General features: G+C 40.5%; 1 protein-coding gene across 5 annotated transcripts in view; it reads right to left on the reverse strand.

The window, feature by feature from the left end:
• Positions 1-19,584, reverse strand: part of vps13d (vacuolar protein sorting 13 homolog D) — an 81,396-nt gene extending 61,812 nt beyond the window's left edge. For 3 of the 5 annotated variants that reach the window (XM_078255990.1, XM_078255988.1, XM_078255987.1), the window contains exons 1-15: positions 19,113-19,584; positions 18,197-18,371; positions 17,542-17,619; positions 14,173-14,363; positions 11,860-11,940; positions 10,580-10,696; positions 10,196-10,300; positions 9,219-9,389; positions 6,957-7,057; positions 6,546-6,714; positions 4,276-4,377; positions 3,849-4,038; positions 3,369-3,551; positions 764-894; positions 573-627 (exon numbers count right to left, since the gene is read on the reverse strand). In XM_078255990.1, the coding sequence (XP_078112116.1) occupies positions 573-627; positions 764-894; positions 3,369-3,551; positions 3,849-4,038; positions 4,276-4,377; positions 6,546-6,714; positions 6,957-7,057; positions 9,219-9,389; positions 10,196-10,300; positions 10,580-10,696; positions 11,860-11,940; positions 14,173-14,363; positions 17,542-17,619; positions 18,197-18,293 (1,771 nt within the window). In that variant the 5' untranslated portion in view covers positions 18,294-18,371; positions 19,113-19,584. Of the gene's footprint in view, positions 1-572; positions 628-763; positions 895-3,368; positions 3,552-3,848; positions 4,039-4,275; positions 4,378-6,545; positions 6,715-6,956; positions 7,058-9,020; positions 9,078-9,218; positions 9,390-10,195; positions 10,301-10,579; positions 10,697-11,859; positions 11,941-14,172; positions 14,364-17,541; positions 17,620-18,196; positions 18,372-19,112 lie in introns of those variants that run through there. The other 2 variants (XM_078255989.1, XM_078255991.1) reach the window with 2 other exon arrangements.
• Between the last annotated feature and the right edge of the window lie 254 nt (positions 19,585-19,838).

The raw sequence follows: 19,838 nt of genomic DNA on the forward strand, positions 1-19,838 counted from the left end.
GGATTATTCACACATCCATACTATGTCACTGTCGATGATTTCAATCATCAGTCCCCAATAAACCACAGTCTATTGTTGTTATGTCATTGCACACAGAGCAACACATAACATGGCAAGCTCTAAACTTGTGTCTCAAAATTACTACAAACCTAACTGAAATGGAAACACATAGCAAAATGCATGCTCTGCTTCTTCACCCTGATTTTTGCACAGCTCTGGTAACTGAGCAAGTTTGAATTATTCTTTGTCCAGAAACGAAGATACTATGGGACTATCCAGGACACAGACAGCAGAAACAGCTGATCATGTGAGTGACATTTTTGCTATGTCAGAACTTATTCGGCAAAGGCGTTTCCATATCCCATTTAGCAAATCAACTTTTTCCCACAAAGACAAAAACCTCCTCAAGCGAGGGTAAACCTTTTTCTGCAAAATTGTGAAAGTTGTGAAATGTGAATATAAATACATAATAGGAAACTCAGCTAACGTCACGGGCTCAGTGAAAGTATTATCTAATAATATTGTTTGAATTGAGAAAGTATTATTAAGTCAAAAGAAAACAAAAATCTTACCAGATGTACTGCTGGACTGGCCTGATGGCTGGTTAATGGCGACAACAACTTTATCCTGTAACAAGTGACAGGTGTTGAAAACATGACACAACATACAGTAGAAAATATGACAATTATCATGCACTTGGGGAGCTGCAATTCACTTTACTTCACATTATGAACTCTGCCCACCCCTGTCCATCACTGCCTACCGTTTTAGGAGACACCAGGACAGGGAAGATGGTGCCCTGAGTAGTCAAGTCTCTCAAGAACAAACCACCCAGCTTAACAGATAGCAGGGAAGACTCCGACCGAGGTAGAGACTCCAAAATCACCTTCACTCCTGTGGAAATCAAGGCAGCAGTACACATGCTCTGAGTCTATTGGAACAACTGTGGGACGTCTATGGGACGAAAACACCTTTAACTCAGTAGACTACCCATTGTCAAAGAGACCTTTTTGTCTCAAAAACAATAGAGGGGAGTTGATAATAATATAGAACTCTCTAGCCCTTAATATTCACCCATAGAATCTCTTGGGATGCAACTAAGGATTATTTTCATAATCAATTAATCTGTTAACTATCTTTACAATGAATTGATTAATGCATTAATCAAAATAAACTGTCAGAAAATAATGGAAATTGATGAGATGAAAACAAGGATAAGAATTGAAAAGATGTCTTGTTTTGTCTGAACTACAGTCCAAACCCTGAACATATTCACTTTGCCTAATGCCAGGATCAGACTACACAAATTCAGCCGGATTTGACCCGAGAGAAACGTCGCAGACAAACGTTCAAAGTCGTGCCCGATAATGAGGGTCGGGACTGATAAACATGTGTCTTTACCTCTTGTAGTGTGACATCATCAAAGAACAGAGATCTAACATCTGGGGCGCTTCACGACCCTGATGCAGAAAGTCTTTTTCCGCCTAGTGTGACATGTTCTACGACATTGTTCCTTGACAGTGACCAATAGGAAGAGAGAGCGCTCTCTGACACACACACATACACACACACACACACAAAAGGAGAGATGCTACTGCTGCTGTCGGAAAGATACACACAGTGCCCATATACACGTTGTTTTCACAGCAGGGATTGCCCCGCTTTCCAGCGTTGCACGCCAGCGGACTAGCCGCTAGCAGTTAGTGAAGAGAAACCTTCACTTTGTCCACTGACAAGCAAAGGAAACAGGCTCCACCCTCTTACAACCACGATGGCTGCACCTGATTGGACAAACGCTACACGTGGGGCTCCCGGATTTCAAAACAGACCATAATGGCTGCTCGTTTGGATAACAATCTCTTATTTTACAAAAATAGTTCACCAAAACATGTTTCTGAAAACATTTGAAGCGAGAAATAAGCTATGCAGTTGCTGAATCTGTATATATTTCAGATCGAAAACGGTCAGTTTAATAGATTTTCTTGAGTTTTTGAGAGGCTGTTGCTCCACCAAAGCATTGGCCTATGAACTCTTCACGACAGCCTGCGATTATCGGTCGGTGTCATACTTGTAGTATTGCCTGACTCTTCTGTCCAAGACACAGCAAGATTTTTTGGCAATTTGTCTGTCTAGTCTGACATAGTTATTGTTGTGAAAGACAAAAAAGTGTGTAGTCTGTTCCTGGCATAAGATATTAAACAGATAAGGCAGAAACAGAGTGTGGTCTAGACCTATTCTATCTGTAAAGTGTCCTGAGATAACTTTTGTTAGGATTTGACACTAGAAATAGAATTAAATTGAGTTGAGTGGTCGGTAAGACAGAAAAGCGCTATATAAATGCAGTCCATTTACCATTTTTTACTCTGACATAAACCCTACATTATTACAGAAACGTGTGATGACTAATGAAAAAGCGCTATTGTCTGTGTGGCTGCCAAAGGCAGAACTTTTCTCCACCTGACAGCGGTATGTGTAATGTTTGGACTTTTGTTTGTACAGTCTCCTTTATTTTATGTTCGCTAATAGGAGTCATGTAAATTTACTGCTGATGAAGACTCAACATTTCCTGATTTGGCTGCTTCATAATGAAGGCATTTAAATAACAGGGGACTTCTATTATGAAGAATGTATATGAAAAGTGTTTTACAGCTGCTCTTTGATCACTAAGCTTGCCAGCTTCTAAACAGCAGACGTTGCTACGTAAGAACCTAAATATCTGTGGTGATATCCTTCCTATTCCTCTATGAAACAGTATAAGGTTATTGTCTGCCGCAATCCATCTCTGAATGTGGTCTGAGTGATCGGATTTCTATGCGTCCTGGGTGCGTTTTCACCCGTCGTAGAGCTGTCCCCTGCAACTGGATCACTCAGGATGGATTTTAAAACTAAGTGAAAATGGGGCCATATAGTAAGAAGATGATCAACCAGATCAAATCTACCAAGGTTGTTATCTATTTTGTATCTCTGGTTGTATTTCAAACCGTTGTGGGAAATTCAATTTTCAAATAAATGCAAACAGCAGGATGGTTTCATAGATTTACAGAAAGAGTTTGCGTCAATTTAATAAAGAACTTTGATTTCTAAGGTATTGACTGGATTAGCCAAAAGCCGTGTACACAGTTACTTAAGTGTGTCTTTTATCACTATATTTATTCATATAACATTACCTATACTGTGTACAGTGATAAAATGTTTTATCCATATCACCCACCCCTAACTAAATGTCTTCGCACTAACATGCCATATCCAACACCACCGATCTGGATAAAATCTGAATATTGATGCACTTCCACATTGCCAACAATTACACTCTTAACCCAAAAAACCCTGAATAATGTTTCTATTTGTCCCACACTGCTCCTGTGTACCTGAGAATTCCAACTGGATGAGCCCACTCTCATGCAGCGTGTCGTCCCTCCTGTCCTGGTGAAAGAGCGTGACAGCGCCCTTCTCCAGTAAGAACTCCAGCCGGGCAAACAGGTGATCTCGCCTGGTGAACGTGTTCAGAGTGTGAGAGTCCTCCAATGGGTCGAACAAGTCTTCTGTCTCTGCTGGAGAAGCATTGTATCACCATGGTCAGCAGCCAGAATGCCTTGATATCCTATGAGTTTTGTGCTTGTCATACAGTAATAAGATTTCAACCAACACTACAGAATATCAGATGATACAAAACACATAAATCTAACTTACTATACAGGAGTCCAGACTTACTCCACCATTATCTAATGTACCAGAATACGTAATGCAAATCAAACCAGTCTTGTGGTAGCAACTTCTGCTAGAGCAGACTAAAGAAGATGCTTAATGTTGTCAGCCCTTCTCTGGCACCAGACAGGAGTGAGTCTCACCTAAAATATCCCAGGAGGACGGATTTGGCAGGAGCTCTTCAGGCCGGTCTGGGTCCTGGGAATCTCCATACCAGCCTCCCCAGCCCGGGAACCAAGACTGCAGGTACTGGATCATCCCTGAGCTCCCACTCTTGGGGATGGATGTGGTGGGTAAACAGGGCTGGGGGTCACTGCTGGGCTCACGCACATTCTGGAAGAGGAGACAGGGGTAGAACACAGGCTGAAACTATAACAAGGACACATTTAGAAGATCAGTGAAAGTTTGATGATTGATTGTGATCAGTCATCTGTGTCATTTGTGAGTTCACAAACACACACAGTCTGTTGAACCGTTGAAAGCTGAGTAACGTTAACAGAAAGACCACTTCTCTTCCCTCAAAGGCCACAAAGACCAGTAAACACAAGTGTATGAATCATCTAAGCTTACCTCTGCGATCTCTTCCTGCTTTCGAAACCAGTCGTGGACAATTTCTCGGAGACTCTGCAGCTCCTCTAACGTCTGCTCCTCTTCCACTCGCTCCAGCTCAATCTAGGTGATGAAGACAAACTCAGGCATCAGTTCATTGATATGTGTTCGTCAGTGTGTTCTCAAAATAACAAACTGGGTTAAACTGGGGAGCCTATTCATGTACTTGGGGGCAGGCGGCTCAGACATTGTGAAAACATTTGGAAAATAAAAACGGATAGTGAGGTTAGTGTGGTAACCTTTACGCTGCAAATATGCTTCATTAGAACTAGGGCTGAACGATTAATTGCATTTGCGATAATATCGCGATATGTTAAGACGCGATTTCCTAATCGCAAAGGCTGCGATTTGGTCACGTGACTCACGAGAGCAAATCAGTCTGCAGCTGCAGAGAAAGCATCAACTTAGCACGCTAACGCTACGCCGTACCGTGAGCAGATTTGTGTCATTCAAACAACTCTGAGTTGTAGTTTAAAAATTTTACAGCCATTTTAATAAAATGAAGGGCTGGAGTCCATACATGCAGTTAATGGATACAGGCACGCAGAACTGAAGGCTCGGTTAGCAACCATTAGCTCTGATTAGCGGTTAGCTCCAGTTAGCTAGCTCTGTTATAAAGACATGGAGTGGAGGAGACTGCCACTGAGACGGGTAACAACCAGACTCTGATAAATGACGTTCGGGGAGCTTTCACAGCAGCGTTGCTGCGTTGTTTCAACGGTTTAATTAGTACAGTTAATCCCACGGCAAGACCAGCAGCAGCATGCTACTGCTAACGTAACGATAGCCTCTCTGTCTCTGAGTGTGAGTGCAATGTTGACGCTGTCATGCACGCGGCACACAACTTCATGAGGGGAGGGGGGGGCTGGAGGCAGCTCCTCTGTGTGCGCTGTAAAAAAAAAAAAAAATACACTGTTGTATATACTGTATTTTTACTTATTTAACTGTCTAGTAAAGTTCAAAGACAGTGTTTAAAAAGTGCAATCCACATGTTTACACATGTTTATTACAGTAAATGATAATTAAATGTGAATACTACTAAGTGTGGTAAAGCCACATATTGGTTTTTATATTTCTGCAACCTGCAGTTTAGTTTGTGTGATTTGTTTCTGACTTTCATATGAATGTTTCCACCAGACTTGGTCAGTGATCAAAACATTACTACTGTGACTGAAGTAGTTCAATAAAAGATGTCTTATAAGATTCATATAAATTCATGCATCACCTAATATCATCATCACATCCAGGCCTGGCCTCCAGGAAACAACAGTTTGGTTAATCTATCTAATCTTGTGTTGTTCATACTATACAATGATTTATTGCTTGTCTTTGTTGAATAATACAGAAGACAAAGAGCTTAAAAAACAATCGCATATTGAATCGCAATATTTTTGAAAAAAATCGCAATTAGATTATTTTCAAAAATCGTTCAGCCCTAATTAGAACTGCTTATCAGATGTTCAAATAGCTTTAGAAAACCACTCCCCCCCCCCAAACCTTTCTGATGTCAGATAAGGGGGGTCAACATCTGACAACTTCTGTAGATTTCCGAAACCGACAATGTGACATTCACACAGGCTTCACGGTGTGATTGGTTAGCTGTACAGAGGTGGACAATTGTTTAAATATGTTTCTATTATATTTAGTCATAACATATTTACACAATGCTTGAACCTCCGCTGAACTTTTCTTACCTTCACCATACAGGTTTTTGTACACCAAATTGTTTATTTGGTTTTGTTTTAAAAACCTGATGTTTTTATGACTGCTCTGTTTTATTGTTTTGTGAAATATTATTATTAAATAATAAAACCGTACCTTTTAATTGTAATCTTCTTGGGGGGGAAATACAAATAAAAAGGCAATACTAGGTCTTTTATCTTATCTTATCTTATATCTTAGATAGTAACCTTCGTTCCATCACATTTAGCATGCTCAATGTGTTCTCTGTCCCATCTTCAAAGAAGGTTCTGTTCATGAACAAAGGCCTTAGTTTTCAGACGGTTAATCAAACTGCTTAGCTATTTTCGGTTTTCTTCCATTTTATCTTATGAAAAGATTTGTGGCATGGTTAAATCAGATCATTTTATGAGTTCTATTAGTAAAATGAAAGGAATATGAGGGACAATATTTGGTATTCTTTGTTGTTCAGATGCGGTATTTTAAGGATCTAAGCAATCCAATTCCCTAAATGTTGGTTGATACAACATGTCTGTGTTACAGTGTAGTACCTCTTCCTGAGAACTCAGTGGGACTCCTTTGAGCCTTCGGAAGTAGAGGCTGGTGTATGTCTGGGCATCTCGGGCCCGCTGCAGGGCAAAGCCCCAGCTGCCTCGCAGTCGCTGCTCTCTGATTTCACTCAGGTTGGCCTGAATGGCAAACATCCACCACTGCCGGCAGCTGCAGGGAAAAACTATGTTACAAGCTCAAATCTGATTCAAAGGCGTATTATTACACACACAACATGTGTAGCGAAATGTGATGTAGCTCTTAAGGCTGTGCTAAAAGACTAGTGTGAAAAATAAGACAGTTGGCTAATTCCATTTGACTTTGTTTAAGAGACAGAGTCTGAACCAGTTTTTTGTGCCCGAAGAAGTTTCCAGATGTAAGAAAGTCAATTGACTGTTGGACTGTAAACTTACTTCCCAGAAATTGGCACTTTTGGTCTCCACTTTTGGTAAAGCATCTCTCTCTCCCAACGGTCCAGCTCTTTAAGGAATGCCATGATCTGCTGGTATTGGACCTACGAGAGAAGAGAAACACAGTCAGTCACTGCTCTGTCTGCATGCTCCTGTCCCCGCTACTCTTCTCGATGGAAACAAACTGTTTGGTTTTGTGGTTCTATTCTACGTGAATTCGCGAGATCTCGTGGGTCCTCGTGACTACAGCTGCCAGTCATGGTCGCAGCCGTTACGCAACAAATCCGGACCCGGTGGGTATTGAAGGACGGCAGAGCACGCAGCTGACACGCAGCGGAGCCGATCCGCAGCCGTTCTGCAGTTGGTGGAGTTTTGGTGAAGTAACGTTAGCTTTGCTGTTTGCTGTTTTCAAAAGGTCAGTTTAATAGTATAGGCATTATGCAACATATAAAAAGTCTGAAGAAATGCAAATGGTGGAAAGCATTGAAAAATACTGAAATTGGTTACACTACAGGCAAATAGGGAAAATATTTTAACTAACAGATATCAGCATGGAACTTCCCCAGTTGATTACTTACATTAACAATACTGTTTTGTATTACAAGTTTTCTGAACTTGTATGTTTAATTATGCAAATGAGATGACAAATATGTGCTAATTTGCATAAATAATGATGTTTCAGTATTTTTCAACTTGGACCCTATTTCCCCATGCATTGGTGTCTAAGTGACTAAAAGCAGCCCCAAAATCACCATCGCCAAACCCCCCAGGCTCCATGTAAATAAACAGTACTTTAATCATCGTAAAAGACACTTCATTCAAAGTCGACATAAATAAAATTAATCAAAAGCTGTATTCGTTCATCTTTCCACTGGTCCAAGAATCACCACTCGGTTTGGTAGAAATAAACCCTTAATTCACCCATTTACATGTGGAGATATGCTGCCTCTATAAACGCTAAAAGTGCAGGGGTCCGTTTCAGGAAGGAGGTTTAACAAACTCTGAGTCTAACCCTGATGTCTGAGCTGATTTACCCTGAGATGGAAACTCTGAGTTTTCGGTTCCAGAACAGCTGATTAGAGTTCAATCTACTCAGAGTAGGTTGACTCAGAGTTAAGCGTGTGCACCACCACAATAAAAAGACAGCATGAACGGAGCCATGATACTACGATTCACAATGGCAACAACCACAAACAAACTGGTCGGTGTATTTTAACCCTCTGGAACTAGAAATACTCATGTGCACATACAGCGAGTTTTAACATATATTTCGTAAAAAATGCAACACGGCTGATGCTGCAAAAGAGCGAGAATTGGCATGGGAGAAAATTGCTGCTCGAGTCAATGCGTATGTTCCAATATAGTGTAATATTTTCATATTTCATCACAAGTATAATATTACTGGTGAAAACTGGTGGACGCTAGTGATATGAGGACGGATAAGGTTATATATCTGATGGACTGTGAGGAAAAACGCTCAAATAGGCGATCAAATAGGTTATCTGGAAATGAAAATACGTCTAGTCGGGGCCTCAATATCATCTGTTATATCATGTTTAACTCCCTGTGAAGTAATACAGCTTCTTCATCAACGGGATCGTCAACCAAAGGACAAGCCATGTTCGAGAGAAAAAACCTCTTATAGTCTGCCTAACATAGTTAATAAACCAACCCTGTTTTTTTATTCATGCAGATGAAAAAAAATGCACTAATGCGCCTGCTACAGACTGAAAGAATGAATGAGTAAATTAAAGAGCGCTGCGTCAGAGGGAGGAGTCTGCTTCTTCATAGTAGTCCGATTCATCTACCAACCCTTACAGAGCTGGCTCAGTTTGGCTTGGACCAGCTCTTAGTTATGCTGTTATAGTTTTAGACTGCCGGGGGACTTCCTTCCTTTGACACACTGAGCTCATCTCTCCTCTCTCTTTCCATCTGTGTGCACTCATGGCTCAGAAATGCTTGTTACTAACCTAGCTCTGGGAGGCTTATTCCCCGGAGCCCTTATGTTTTCTGACTTAGCAGTTTTCCTTGGATTAGGCGTAGGGACATGTTGGTGTTGGTACAGACCTGAGACAGGCGTAGGGACATGGGCTCCAGCTGAACTAAAGAAGGCTGTCAGGTGTTGGTACAGACCTGAGACAGGCGTAGGGACATGGGCTCCAGCTGAACTAAAGAAGGCTGTCAGGTGTTGGTACAGACCTGAGACAGGCGTAGGGACATGGGCTCCAGCTGAACTAAAGAAGGCTGTCAGGTGTTGGTACAGACCTGAGACAGGCGTAGGGACATGGGCTCCAGCTGAACTTGGCCTTCAATGCGTGGGGTGTGTCGGGACCTCAGGGGCTCCTTGGAGGTGTTTCGTCTGAGCAGCACGGAGGCACACACTGGTTCAAAGATGTACTGATGCTCACGGCTCTGCATACACTGGGTCATGGCATCCTGCACAGGTACAAAACAATCACACTATTCATATAGGTCTAGAGATCATTCCAGAGCAGGTTCCAAAGCTCTGAAAGTACAAGAGCTCCACCTTCAGTAAAGAATGATTCATTACCAGGTATGCTTAGACATTCAATTATCAAATATACCTAAACCGACATTATGACTTTATTATAGTGTTTTTAGTCATGTGGGTAAATGTATTTCCTTCAGACAGGTGGACGCCTATGGGCATAAATGTGTGTCATTTAAAACTGAATCATTTGTTTGGTTTAACTGAATCGGAATCACCTAATTTTAATTGAATTTATTAGTTTCAAACTGAAATCCAGTAAACTTGAAATGGAATGTAATGTTATGAAATAGAATTCAGTTGCTCTGAAACTGTATTTGATCCTCACTGAAAATGTAACTCTCTATACTTCAACATTCAGTTCTCACAGCCCACATTCAGTTTACTAAGGCACACATACGGTTGTTGAGGAAGAGCAAACAAGGGCAGTCCCAGAACTCTGGTCCGTGGACGTATTGATAGTTTGTCTATTGGATTAAATCTAAAGTGGTAGAAACCATAGTGGTCTTTCACTGTACAACACCTGGAAGTAAAACATGCCTGTTCTAACCCTAGATACAAACAACAATCATTCAATACTGTATGCCGTGCTGTGTGCAGTAACAGGAAGGACTCTATTGTACGGTTCAGACTGCTCAGCTATAAAAAAAAAGACAAAGCCAAAAAGTGAAATGGAAAACTTAAACTCAAATAAAGTTCAGAACTGAGCTCTACTATTCTTAACTGTCCTGACCTGGATCTGATTTGTGGGCAGCTTTCCCAGCATTTCACACTCTGTGTCCCAGTAGACGCTGAAGTCTTCTATCTCCAGCTGCTTTTGTCGGAGGAGCTTCTGCATCTGCAAATACAAAGACAATCTCATGCAAAGACCTGTGCTAGTCCTGAATCAAGCACAATATGAAGATAATAAGGATAAATACGGTATAACATACTAAGTTATCACTAGAAAGACTTCCAGATTACTGACCTAGAAAAAGGGTTTTGGTTAAAAAATGAATTTTGACTACTGTAGCACCTGTTCTTAATATCACTAATCTTTATAAATTCTTCCTATCCACTAAAAGCCCAAATGAAAAGTAATGAAGTGTGATTTCACATGCTTTGAGTGAACACTAACCGTCTCTTTGGAGGGGTTCTGAGCAGAAAAGTTGTTGATGCAAACCCCAAAGGAAGACGGTTTCTCTGGGTTGGACACGTCATCCTCAAATCTAAGATGCACATCTTGGATCTTCAGCTACAGACAAACCAAATCAAAGTCCGTCTGTTACTCAACAATAAAAACTAAATGATTTATTTGGCCGACTGCAGTGTCAGGAACGCAGAGTGGAAGTTTACTGTCCTGACATCTGGAAGCTTTTTACTTCTTCAGGGTTTGCTTTGCAGGTGACACGGTTGGTGATTTATTTAAAATTCAAGGTACACTTAACCAGCATTGCTACCACAGCCTTCTGCAGCGACAGGCCATCTGATCTGGTTTGTGCTTAGTGGGACATTAGTTCATTAGTTTTTCAACAGGACAATGAGCCCAAACACACCTCCAGGCTATGTAAGGGCTATTTGAGCAAGAAAGAGAGTGATGGAGTGCTGTGTCAGATGACCTGGCCTCCACAATCACCCGACCCCAATTGAGCTGGTTTGGGATGAGTTGGACCGCAGAGTAAAGGCAAAGCAGCCAACAAGTGCTCAGCACCTCTGGGAACTCCTTCTAGACTGTTGGAAAACCATTCCTGGTGACTACCTCATGAAGCTGATTGAGAGAATGCCAAGAGTCATCAAAGCAAAAGGTGGCCACTTTGAAGAATCTAAAATATAAACCATATTCATATTGTTTAATTACTTATTATAATTACTTAACTTTTTGTTTACTATATAATTCCAAATGTGTTCCTTCATAGTTTTGATGTCTTTAATATGAATCTACAATATAGGAAATAATAAAAATGAATGAAAACCATTGATTGAGATGGTGTGTCCAAACTTTTGACTGGTACTGTACATTACAGGGGGGGACTGTTTAAGCTGATGCATAGAATATATGTGTTGTTTCTAAAGCCTAGTTCAGACCAAAGATTCGCAACGAGACAAGTTAAAACATGCAACTACTTGCAATGCACCGGTCTGCAGCGTTCTAAAACCTGCCAGTTCACACCAATGAGACAAAACTCTGCCATTTCGATCAGTTACCAGTTTGTAACAGAAATAAAATGGATTATAGACAGGCCTCTGAAGACTTGACGAGCTGAGTCGCAGCTGGTTTGAGTCAAGCTGAGACGGGCCAGTTCAGAGCGCTAAAACTTTTCTCTGCAAGATTCTAAAACGGTTTTGTCTCGTTGCAAATCTTTGGTATGACCTGGGCTTAACAGTCCCAGCTCTGGTATCTAATGTTGGATGGCTTACCTCAATGTTTTCCACAATCCTGGTGACTACTGAAGCAGTGACAGAAGACCAGTAAGACTCTCCTCTCTGTTCACACTCACTCTGCAGGAACCAAACACATACCATCATGCATTTTAGTTAAATATCAATATAATAGTTAAATAAATATATATATATGCACACACACACACACACACACAAACACACATATATATATATATAAACATGAAGACATACACAACATCTACTACAACTACAAAGAACCTTTAAGATAAAAGTGCAGATAGCAGAGAATGATATAAGTTATACACAATATAGTAAGTGAAGAAGGCCAAGCTACATAATTCAATTCCATTATTCAGTTTAGGTAAGGTTGTCGGTTTTCCTGAGTAAGACAATTCAGACATGTAAACCCTTTCTTCTGCTACGAGAACAACCTGATACCTGTGCTTTCATCGTGAGAACACAATAGAAACAATAGTTCAGAATAGGGGTGTCACGATTCAATTTGACTTTGGATTTTAAGGTCACAATTCGATTCTTTAAATAAAAAATAAAAATTCAACAGGGACAGCAATGCCACAATAAGAGCCACTGGATGGCAGAAGGGTACTTTACAATAACAGTTTGAGTTCACAAGGCACAACTGAATACACCATTAGTTTAACAAGGTGCACCCAAAGGCAACATGGAGTCCTGTTGGAGGCCATATTAATTTCTAAAATAAATGAATAAATAAATATATATATATATATTTTTTTTTTACAAAGTCCATTCCCACAAGTCTATCACTGTAATTTCATTGCTACTCTCTCCCTCGGTTTTGCGGCTTCCATTGCATTTCATTAATTAGAGCGTTTTCAGATTTCCCCCTGTGCTGTCTCTGGGTGAACAATCTACTCTGAGGCCTTCAGAATTTCTAGTGAATCTCTCTGCTGTTTAAGCAAACAGGAGACAATGTTGTTGATTGTCATATTCTTTAGCCAATCCCTGTTGGGCGTATTCTTTGACAGCTAGCCATCTACGTCAGCATTTTTTGGACCAGTTAGTAAACGGTGGCCGAGAAGCCAAACTAGCTAGCATCACATAACCGTAGCAGTAACGTTCAAGTTCGTTTAGCTTTAGGTAGTTGCTGCTAGTATTAAGGGTTTGAGCAGTGTCAGTGGCTGCTGTGCATTTGTGTGTGCGTGGTGGCATGAGTGTGGAGCTCCAGCAGCTTGGCTGGAATTTGTGGGGAGGCCTTTTGATTCCTAATTGTGTTATTTGTGTTTTTGATCACTTTTTGGTCATCGTATGAGTAAATGTGAACGGTTGTTGTGAGTTTGTTTTTGATTCTTTGGTAATTACACTTACCAGTCTACAGGCATAAACATGTAGAAATTTTGCGATATTTCAATCTGCTCTGTCCGCGCAGTCCACTTTCGTCCATTGAGCCATTTTACACAAACACAGCGCGCTACTCTGCAAATAGCCTAGTGAATTTTTACAAACAAGCTAAAATGAAAGATGTGGGTTTGTAGTCTAACTGTTAATCTTAGTTTGCCAGGAATCTTGAAATTTGGACAAATTCTTGTAAACTTAGCTGCTGGCTAAACAAACCATCCTCTCCGCTGGAGTGGTAAATCCATGGATATATTATAAGACCAAAACAAATCTATGTGGCTACTTAATATGCACGTGAAGGATGACTAAACAAATGCGTAGCCTACTATCAGTCCATTCTTCATTAAAGCTGCGGTTTTCCATGTCAACTTTTCGCTTCAGGCTCTTTGACATTTGTTTTTCTTGATTTGAAAGTCTGGACCCCGGAGTGACAGCTTAGAAAAATTCTGGTCCTTGGAAAAATGTAGTTGATGACCCCTGTTGTAAAAAAAGCAACCAATTAGGGGTGACCCTAAGGAGCCTTGACTGCCAATCTCACTGTCCCATTGTCACAGAGGCGGAACATTTGGTTTATGAAACAGAGGACCATTCCATTCAGGCTAAGTAGGAACACAGCCCTCAGGTGCTCTGGTGTTAAGGATGAGGGTGGAAGAGGTGTGTCCCCTTTGAGATTTGTGACGAGCCTGGAGGAACTATAGTGTTAAAGGCTGAACTGTAGTCAGTGAACAGCAATCTCACATAGGTTCCCTTCATTTCCAGGCAATCTAGGCTGGTGTAGAGGATGTGTGCTATAATATGATGCACAAGAGTGTAGCTACTCTAGTGTCACTTTGAGGCTGTGATGCTCATTAGAGACAAGAAAACTTAATTGATTGATGAATGTTTTTTTAATTTTTTTATCCTTACCATACAAAAAGCACAATTTATAATCTGTAGTATTGATCCACCTACTTTGAATTTGTCTTCGAGAGCCTTGAGGAGGCGTGTTTTGCGCTCTCTCTCCTCCTCTCTCTCCTTCTCTCCATCATAGTCTAGAAGCTGGGCGGGGCCGATGATCAGGTTGAGCTGGGACATGGAGATGACCCATGGGTCACTGTGAGGTCGGTAGAAAGGGATCTGGAGAGTAATCTTTCCAATGAAACCTGGTGAAAGACAACATGATGCATGGATCACACAAGAGGAAACAGCCTGCTCATCTCTGTTGAAACAACATCCAAATCGGGTTTTTCTGCGCCAAATAAGAGGCCATTTGTAAAGCTTCCACAGATGTTTTGGATAATCTTTTTTTAATTATGTGCTGGAAGTGTTGTATTGGCATTTAAATAGCTCAATGAGTTATAGCCTGGCAAACCATGCTCCTTGTCATTCATTGCTAGTGATGAAAAGTGTTTCTAACTTGTGTTTGAGTGTCTTCTTGTGAAATGTGTTTGCAGCACTAATGAGCCCGTGACAACAGCTAAATGCCTGGTAACAAAAAACAGCTCAGCCTGTTCTTGAGACTTACCATTTTTAACAGACAGCGTGCATTACAATCTGGAGATGGTCTAATCTAAGACACTACTGAGTACAAAGCAATATATAAAGCAACAGTAAAAAAAAGTGTTTTTTCACAATATTCATATAATCAAATTCAATGTGGTGGAATATCCTCCCATAGGTCTTATAGGCAGCATCTGAGGATAATGATCAATAATGTGGATATATTCATCTTAGTGCCCTTGGACTGTCACCATGTGCTCAAAGCAATGAAGTTCCCAAACAGCACATAATCAGTAGTACGCAGAATGAAGCTGTTAAATGGATTTATCATGCAGTATGCTAACCAGGCTGAGCATTCAAACAAGCTCTTAAAGCACTGGAAAAAAAGAAACAAACTCATACCATTATTGCAAATGAAAAATACAACTTATTGAGCTTAGAATATTGTTTTATGACCAATGTGTCTTTACTTTATAAGATACTGCATGGTTTAGCTCTCCTAACCCTTAAAAAAATATTCTAACAGCTCATGATGAAATAAAACAAAGAAGATAATCCACAAATGGATTATTTTGCTCACCAACGAGTGCTCTCCTCACAAATACTAGTGTATTAGTTCTAGTCCGTTTAAAACTAATGTTAAAAGAGTCATGTTGTTATTAGGTGTGACCATGCCTCTCTGAATGTTTACACCCTGGTCTATCCTACAGGTGTACTTATTAGTGTTTTGTGGAATTAGATTTTTCTATATACATGTGCACTATATACACGCTGAGAGACAACATTAGCAAATTAGCATTGTGCTATATCTGATGCAATACATGTATTGTCTTACACTATCTTATCCCTGTTTAAAATAAAGCAATAAATGCTTTAGCGTCTCCCCTTATATGCCAACGCATGTTACCACTTTATGCACAACTGTTTTTCTACCATACAAACTGAAACTCAATTTCTGAAATAATAAAAGGTCCAATATGCAATATATTTATTGTATTAAATCAAAAGATTACCACAATGTGTGACTGAGGGGTAAGAAAGCCAGTTTAACTCTGAGTTCAAACCTGAACTCTGATGAGTGTCCTGTTTCAGAACAGGTGATAAGAATGAGGTCAATCGTCTATCACTTAAGTTAACCCTGGGACAAGGGCATGCACGAGCATATAAAAAGCCCTCATCAATGGAATACAGATGACATGACCCATCATGGCGACAGGACAAAAAAAGCTGTAGTGGAGTTTGAAATATTAATAAATGCTTATGCGGAATATGAACGTATATTTAAAAAACAAAAAGAGCAATACAGTTGCAAGAGCAAAAGAAAATGAGCTGGCCTGGCAGAACACTGACCAAGTCAATGTGTGAGTATTAATTTTTTTTAAAAGAATTGAAGTTGAATCTCGAGTATTTCACTTATTCAACATTTGTGTGTATGTGCGTCTTTTGTTCAGGCACAGGCACAAAATGCACATGGCAGCAACTGAAGATAGAATTTAAAAACATACATCAAACTTATTTAAAGCAATTGTGGTGTTGTTTAGCCTACCCTTTAGTGGTGGAATTTTCCAAGCAAACAGTCACTTTTTTAGCCATCCCAAAACTGCCCATATGTAATACTGTCTTTGAAAATACCATTTAATGTCCTACATGCAAGTGTTACTCTAGCTGACTGGAATGAATTCTCCAGGAGTCCGTCTGGTTTCAATAAATCAACCTGGAACCATATACAATTTAAAGCAGTTTATAGTACAAATAATGCAGAGACCTGCCCTGCAGCAGCGACCACAGATAGGTGGGACCTCAGTGTTTACCTATGTATCTTTAAACCTTACAGCTGAAAATGGCAACAGAAAGAAACAAGTTTGCTGATTTCACATATCTTCACAATTCAAATCAACGGCCAGGTGTCACACATGATGATTTTTGTGTTAGCGCGACATTACAGTGATTCTGTCTTTAAAAGGAGAATGTGCTGTATAATCAGCCTGATCCATACATTTTGTTCCATTGGGCTGCCCATGGACCGTTCTTTTGAGTCCGTAGCACCGAGACTCTGGAACGCTCTGCCTCCTCCAATACGCTCTGCTGTCTTTGTGGACTCAGTTGAAGACTTACCTTTTTAAACAGGCCTTTGGATGACCTCTCCACACTTTATTTTATTTGTATGCATTACTCTATGATTTTAATTGTGCAATGTGTCTTAATATGTATCATACTGTATGCTTTATGTAAAGCACTCTGTGATTATCTGTGAAAAGCACTATATACATATATTTTACTTACTTTAATTTGTCGCTCATCTGTAGGATTTTTGTGATTTGCATGAACTGACCTTTTAAGGCAATATCATTTAAAAAAGTAGACATTTTGTTGAGATTGGTCCATCAAAATTAAACCTGTTGCACAACTCCTCTCCAACATACCTTGCTTTATTCACCGAACATTTTTGGATATCTTCTATTCTCAGGCACAATGTAAAACACAGGTAATGTACTGTGCCAAGAGCTTGAAATAAAACAAGCTGCTAGGTTGATGGTGGTGAACTTAAACTAGATCAACTGAATCAAACAATAGCAGCAGTGTTGGTAGCTGATTGAAGAAGTGGACCTAGTTAAGATATTGACATTTGTCTTTTGGTAAATTGACTGAATGCTCTCCTGTTTCACTTCCTGCCTGCTGTCTAAATGCCCCCGGGGCTCGCGTAAAAATAGACCTGGCGCGTATCTTTAGCGGAGTGGAGAGCCGCTTCACGCACGCTTCTGGGACGCAGCGCCCGGTAAAATAGGGGTAACTTGTTAGTCGTGTTTAAACTTTGTGAGGTCATCAGTTAGTGTGTCTCACCTGCTTTAACTTCAAACGGCAGGTCAAACTCTCGGAGGGCATCTTTCCTCAAAGGGAGGTTCTCCAGCTCCACTGCACCTGAGGAATGGAAGGAAGCAGACAAACACTCAAGCTTGGGCTGCCTCCCCTTTCCAACAGCTTGTTCAAGATTTCAATTAAACTAATTCAAGTTGTAAAAACGGGTTCATTGCACAGTGAGCGGAGGATTGTCCAATGTAAAGGCTCACACCACTGCTTTTAAATGTTTGAACACAGTTCCTACCTTAACATACACTAAGTGGTCTGTTTTTTTGGCTCCACTTAGCTGAAACTAATGCAGTGTAATCCAATAAATCCTCCCTTCATGATGGTTCTATGGTTCAGTTTGTGTTAAACGGTTTTAGGAAGCTGTTGATTCAACTGTATGATCATTTGGAAGCAGCTTTGTGTTATTTAGCCTCCTTATTGATATGAATGGGGTGGACAAAATAATGAAAACACCTGTAAGTATAACTCAATAGAGTTAAGCACAAACATTTTGAGTGTTGAGTCTATGCAAGCTGATTTAATACAGGAGGAGATGGAGGAGGACGGAGAGGAAAACACCTTCCAACATCTGGAACACTGCAGCATGCTTTGCAAATGGAAACAGAAAGCTAGAAGCATATGTAATTACCTTTCAGAAGGGCGATGGAGAGCTGATCTGTGTTCAGGTTGCTGACATATTTCCCCAGGTATGTGTTTAGCACCCAGGCAACAAGGCCCTCCAACATCCTGCTGGCTCAGGGATGCTGAGGCGGGTAAAGCACCAGCCTCTCGCTTGTAGACCTCACAGGGGACAAGTTCAATGTCTAATAAATACCGGACATACATCTTATTAATCTGTAGAGATATAGTGGTTTCCGTAAATGTTAAGTTGATCTGAACTCTGTCTTTAGGCTATACATTCTGTTCTCCTGTATGGGGGGGCCATCATTTACATCAAAGTCAATTCTAAAATCAAGCATTTTAAAAAGTGACTTTGTTCAAAACCACAAGTAGGTACTGTACATGCTACAGTGTGACTCAATTGTTAGTCTGTCGATACATGTCATCATACAAGGCATGATGCACGTGCCTAAAAAAAGCCGAAGTTAACACTGACCAACAGGCTTTCATGTGATATGACTATGGTCATTCCTGATACTGACTGAGGACACCAAAGCCAACTCAAGTCTAGCTAGTTCTATTAGGGAGTTGCGTGTCTTTGTCCACGCTATTTTAGTCTGTGTGAAGTCTTTTAACGAAGTGTAACGCTAGCTAGCTATTGTTTAGGGATAACTGGTATTCTTAATTTTGAGCTAGAGAACTAGGCTAATTTAATTAGCAACAATTTGGCGGCCGACACCAGACTGAAGCTTTCTGACGTCGTGTCTCCATGACAGCATTATAGTTAGTTAACTTGACCAAAGACAGCCTTCACGTAACGTTATCCAGCGTTGGCAGAGTGACAGTAACTTTAGGGTATTCAACTAAAGTTAGCATCCAAAGCAGCATCGTATCATGACCTTACTAACGTTACAGCTAACGTTAAAGTAATGTTTGTGACTCACCGCCAGACGACCGTTGGAACGTTAGCTCTGCATCATGCCAGCCAAAGTCCTCTGCCAGGAGGTGGTCATCATGTCGTGTCCAAACCCACTCAGGACATGTCTACAGGGACACGAAGTGCACACTGCGGACTGCCAGCCACTGTTCCGACATTAACTAACGTTGACAGGTTTATTGAAAAGCTGTTTCCATCAGCAGACAGCGTGTTTGTGGTGACGGACAGGGCAAGGTTGTGATCCTACTTAACGTTAGCCACTTTGCTAAAACTAGCTTGCGAAGGTTGATTATTTACAGCCGAAAACAGACAGCTGGCGATAAATCCGACCGAAAAGCAACACGACGCGCGTGCATTGTAATTGAGAACACACTTAATTCTTCAATAAATGGATATTGTGGTATTTCAAAGCTTCAGAGTTGTGTCTTAGACACTTCCTAAAAGCGTAGAGCGAGCGTACAACACATAGCTAGCTTCTTCCTGTCATGTGACGAAAACAAACCGTTCCATCGTGTGGCGTTCAAGTCACACCGCTGAAACGGTTATTTGTGGATTCCCTGGTGCAAAGCACCGCACCAGCTTAAAACAATGCACTGTAATGTATTATTGGTACAATAATATAATAATAATAAGAAGAATGACTTTATTCAGGCCACAAATGGAAGGTTCATAGTACATTAAAAAAATGATATTTACAAACATAGCAATAAATATGCAGTACAATTCATATTCA

This window comes from Sander vitreus, chromosome 7, assembly GCF_031162955.1.
Source record: "Sander vitreus isolate 19-12246 chromosome 7, sanVit1, whole genome shotgun sequence".
Taxonomy (NCBI): Eukaryota; Metazoa; Chordata; class Actinopteri; order Perciformes; family Percidae; genus Sander; species Sander vitreus.